Source organism: Protomyctophum bolini (genome assembly GCF_963924005.1).
Source record: "Protomyctophum bolini genome assembly, chromosome: 12".
Classification (NCBI taxonomy): Eukaryota; Metazoa; Chordata; class Actinopteri; order Myctophiformes; family Myctophidae; genus Protomyctophum; species Protomyctophum bolini.
Genome location: NC_137873.1, coordinates 29,433,368 through 29,437,494, shown reverse-complemented (window position 1 = coordinate 29,437,494; position 4,127 = coordinate 29,433,368). Strand labels below are relative to the sequence as shown.

The 4,127-nt window shown below is 43.0% G+C and overlaps 1 protein-coding gene across 1 annotated transcript; it reads left to right on the top strand.

Moving 5' to 3' along the window:
• The first annotated feature begins 545 nt into the window (after positions 1-545).
• On the top strand, positions 546-3,845 carry glula (glutamate-ammonia ligase (glutamine synthase) a). The gene is made up of 7 exons (XM_080777767.1): positions 546-640; positions 1,197-1,384; positions 1,496-1,657; positions 1,751-1,897; positions 2,019-2,146; positions 2,284-2,483; positions 2,793-3,845. Exons 2-7 carry the CDS (start codon positions 1,219-1,221, stop codon positions 3,103-3,105), a joined length of 1,116 nt encoding a protein of 371 aa, XP_080633893.1. The 5' UTR covers positions 546-640; positions 1,197-1,218; the 3' UTR covers positions 3,106-3,845.
• Positions 3,846-4,127: the final 282 nt, after the last annotated feature.

Below are 4,127 nucleotides of genomic sequence, written 5' to 3'. Positions count from 1 at the left end.
ACATGTATGTATGACAATTTAATTGTCTTTTCCAGGGAAATAATATAAATGGCGAGCAAATGGTCTTCCATTATAGTTTTTTACAATTGGTACGTCCTACGGTCTTATTTTCAATCACACAAAACCTTTATGTTTTGCTTTTTTAGGACAAGCTAGCTGTGTTCCGTGTTGGTTGGCCTACATTGTCCCACGCTTGTTCCCCCTTTTATTTTGTATCCGCACTGCTGAGCTCCCGCAAACATCAGATGTATTAGCTCACAGCGCTTCGAAGCGCGACGCTGTTGTGAGCTTGTAGATCTGCTCTTAATTTCGGGCCGCCTCATAGGCGAGTCGAGCCAGTCAGTCACACAAAACAACACGCAGCGCTTTTCTCTTTCAAGCAGGAGGGGGCGTAGCACTCGAGTTGCTTTGAGCCCCGTCCAATGACCATGCTGCATGTGCCTTCCATCACCTTGGAATAAACCTATGAATAAACACTACCGGTCTGACCAATCAGCGGAGACACTCCAGTTCCACTGAATCTTATAAATGTGCTTGTATCCGGAGTTGTGGTATTAGAGAATGAGAGGACGACTATCGAGGCATCTAGCTACACTAAACCGGACCTGTCCGTCCTTTAGGTTTTATTTCGATTATTCAGGTAATTATTTATTTCTGTTTGTACAGTGGGCGACACTATAATCACGTTGCTTATTAATTAGGCTATAGATTACTCACTGGGATAGGCTATTTGTGAAATGTGTTAAGGGCACGTTTAAATATGTTTAACCTTTTCATTTGAGTTCCGGGGTAGTGTTTTGAACAAACATGATGTTTTCTTCCGACAAAAAAGGCCATGATGTAACCTTGCCTCGTTTACCGCAGCCTGTAACCATGACTACAACTGCCTGGGCAACGCCAGGATGTTGTTGGTTCATTGTGACAACTATGGCGTGTTAACGGTGTTATTGTTAGTCTTAATTTCTTCCTATTCATTTGGGTTGATAAGGAAATAATGTGGTTATTTGTTTTCTTTGTTTTTTAAATGAACTGGAAATGATAAACTACCAGGATATTAGTGTCGTTTCATTGCTTCTGCCTTATGGAATCAGGAAAAACGTGTTTAGCACATGCCCAGGCTGTTATGGGACATCATGTGCTTCATGGATCAACCACACAGCCACATAATAACATGTCTCCTTCCTTCTCGCCCCCAGGTGTTTTATAGTAGGAATTAAGATGGCTACTTCTTCCAGCGCCACGTTGAGTAAAACAGTCAAACAGCAGTACATGGCTCTTCCTCAGGGAGATAAAGTACAAGCCATGTACATTTGGATTGATGGGACCGGAGAGGGTCTCCGATGCAAAACAAGAACACTTGATTCTGAACCCAAATGCATCGAAGGTAAAAAAAAAAAAAAAACTTATGTTGAGTTGATTTGTTGTACACATGTATTGCCAAAGATTCTGCTCTAATAGGATTATAACGTATTAACATTCCGTATTTGTTTAACAGATCTGCCCGAGTGGAACTTCGATGGTTCCAGCACATACCAGTCCGAGGGATCCAACAGTGATATGTATCTGATTCCTGCTGCAATGTTCCGTGATCCATTCCGTAAAGATCCCAACAAGCTTATCCTGTGTGAAGTGACGAAGTACAACCACAAGTCTGCAGGTAACGCACAGTCTCTAGTTACAAACTGCTATTTGTCAGTGTTTTTAGTGTTAGTTCAAGACTAACACTTTTTTTTTCTTCTAATGTGAACAGAAACCAACTTACGCAAGTCATGTAAAAAGATCATGGATATGGTGTCAGATCAGCATCCCTGGTTTGGCATGGAGCAGGAATACACCATCCTGGGCACAGATGGACACCCTTTCGGCTGGCCATCTAATGGCTTCCCTGGACCACAAGGTATGCCAATACCTGCAATATGATATTGCAGTGGGGGGGAAAAGAGACAGGGGGAAAAAACATTTTGTCCCAGTATGTCAACTTGGCTCAAAATTGTTGTCTTATGACATCTTGTTTACAGGTCCCTACTACTGTGGTGTTGGAGCAGACAAAGCCTATGGTAGAGATATTGTAGAGGCCCACTACAAAGCCTGCTTATACGCTGGAGTTGACATTTGTGGCACAAATGCTGAAGTGATGCCGGCACAGGTAATCTTAAAAGACCTTACCCATTGCCAGTTGGGGCTGTCAAGTGTCAACATGTTTTTGTGGCATAACCAGCCATTTACCAGCCACTACGATTTAAATGACTGAAGTGGGCTTAAAATGTGTCTTTTTGTTTTCAGTGGGAGTTTCAGGTCGGGCCTACTGAAGGTGTCAACATGGGTGATCATCTCTGGGTGGCACGCTTCATCCTACACCGTGTCTGTGAGGACTTCGGTGTGGTAGCCTCATTTGACCCCAAGCCAATCTCTGGGAATTGGAACGGTGCCGGCTGTCATACAAATTTCAGCACAAAAGAGATGAGGGAAGATGGTGGATTGAAGTGAGTGGTTTTTTTTAACTGTCTTGTGACTTGTGCCATTTAGCTGACGGCTAGCTACACAGTAAAATCCTCAGTTTATCATTTGCAACTCTGAGAGTGTACAAATGTAACCAAATGGACACTTATGGGTCGTCCATTTCGTTACATTTGTACACTGAGTGCACAAATGTAACCTTATGGGAACATTGGTTACATTTGTACACCCTGAAAGAGTTAAAGTCACACTCAAGACTCGAGTTCACAGGGTATCAGATGTCCTTGTTGCATTGAATGATTCAGAGACGACTGACACCAACTTTCCCCCTTCAGAGCCATCGAGGAGTCCATTGAGAGGCTGGCAAAGAGGCACAACTATCACATTCGCGCCTATGATCCCAAAGGGGGGCTCGACAACGCTCGCCGCCTCACCGGCCACCACGAGACCTCCAACATCCATGAATTCTCTGCTGGCGTAGCCAACCGTGGCGCCAGCATCCGCATCCCCCGCCAAGTTGGCCAGGAGAAGAAGGGCTACTTTGAGGACCGCCGTCCATCCGCTAACTGTGACCCCTACGCTGTGACAGAGGCCCTGATACGCACCTGTTTGCTGTCTGAAGAGGGAGAAGAACCGACGGATTATTAGAGCATCTTTCTGAACTGAACCCTCGTTCCTCTTCTCCACACCCCCCCCCCCCTTTGCTCTCCTCTTTAAACGGCTGAAAGTTGAACTAGTACTGTACTCTTTATTTTTCTCCACTGATTCTAACCTCTGTTTTAAATATAGATTAAAGTTGACTGGTCAACTTACAATGGCAAGGTAACTTATCCTTGATAGTTTAATACATGGTATTACAGGGTACGACAGCTCCCTTTATGTGGTTAGGAAGAGGGATTGGCTTGAATAACAATTCAGTTTTATGATGCACCATTCCCATAAGTCGGTTGATGACTAAAATGAACTAAAGCACATGGACACTGTAAAGTAGAGCTGCTAAGGCTTAGCCGCATGTGAAATTGATGAATACAATTATTGCTATTTTGTGTAATATCGATATACTGTATGTTGACCTGCATTTTCAACTAAGTCTTCAATGTTACTAATACTTTGAAGTGTTTTTATTTTTAAGTGGCAACGTGTTGTCCTCAGATTTTGACACTCTTTGAGTTATTGTACACTTTGTAGATGTCAGTACCCAGATGTTTGTTGTCTAAACATGTGGTGGTCCATATGCCATTTGTAGAATTCTTGTAAGACTGTAAAAAGAGGAGTTTTATCCTTTTGTCAAGTGTGCTTATACTGTTATGCACCTGATTTGGTAAGAGCTTGTGTACTGAACCTGGTGTTTTTTATTGATGCATTTAAAACATTTATTTTTACCACGACTTGCCTGCTTGGTTCTTGACATGCTTGCAATCTATTAATGTTGTAGGAAGGTCATGTAAGAAAACAGTGAAGTTTAGCCCAACTCTTAATGTCTTGCCTTCCACTAGATTGGACCCAGACTGTTGTTTCAGTGTTTATGATTATAAAATGCTACTCAAAGAGTTTCTAGTCTAACTGATCTACACCTTACTTTTGACAGTACGATTAGCGTCCTGCCAGAGGCAGGCAGCCAGCTACACATACTGCATGTTCTGGCACTGCTGTTCTGTTGTGTCTGTCTG

What these genes read in the sequence shown, in the direction of transcription:
- glula (XM_080777767.1), top strand. Translation starts at nt 1,219, where the DNA reads ATGGCTACTTCTTCCAGCGCCACGTTGAGTAAAACAGTCAAACAGCAG. An exon ending in GTACAACCACAAGTCTGCAG is followed by an intron (nt 1,658 to 1,750) that starts GTAACGCACAGT and finishes TAATGTGAACAG; the next exon opens with AAACCAACTTACGCAAGTCA. An exon ending in TGGCTTCCCTGGACCACAAG is followed by an intron (nt 1,898 to 2,018) that starts GTATGCCAATAC and finishes TCTTGTTTACAG; the next exon opens with GTCCCTACTACTGTGGTGTT.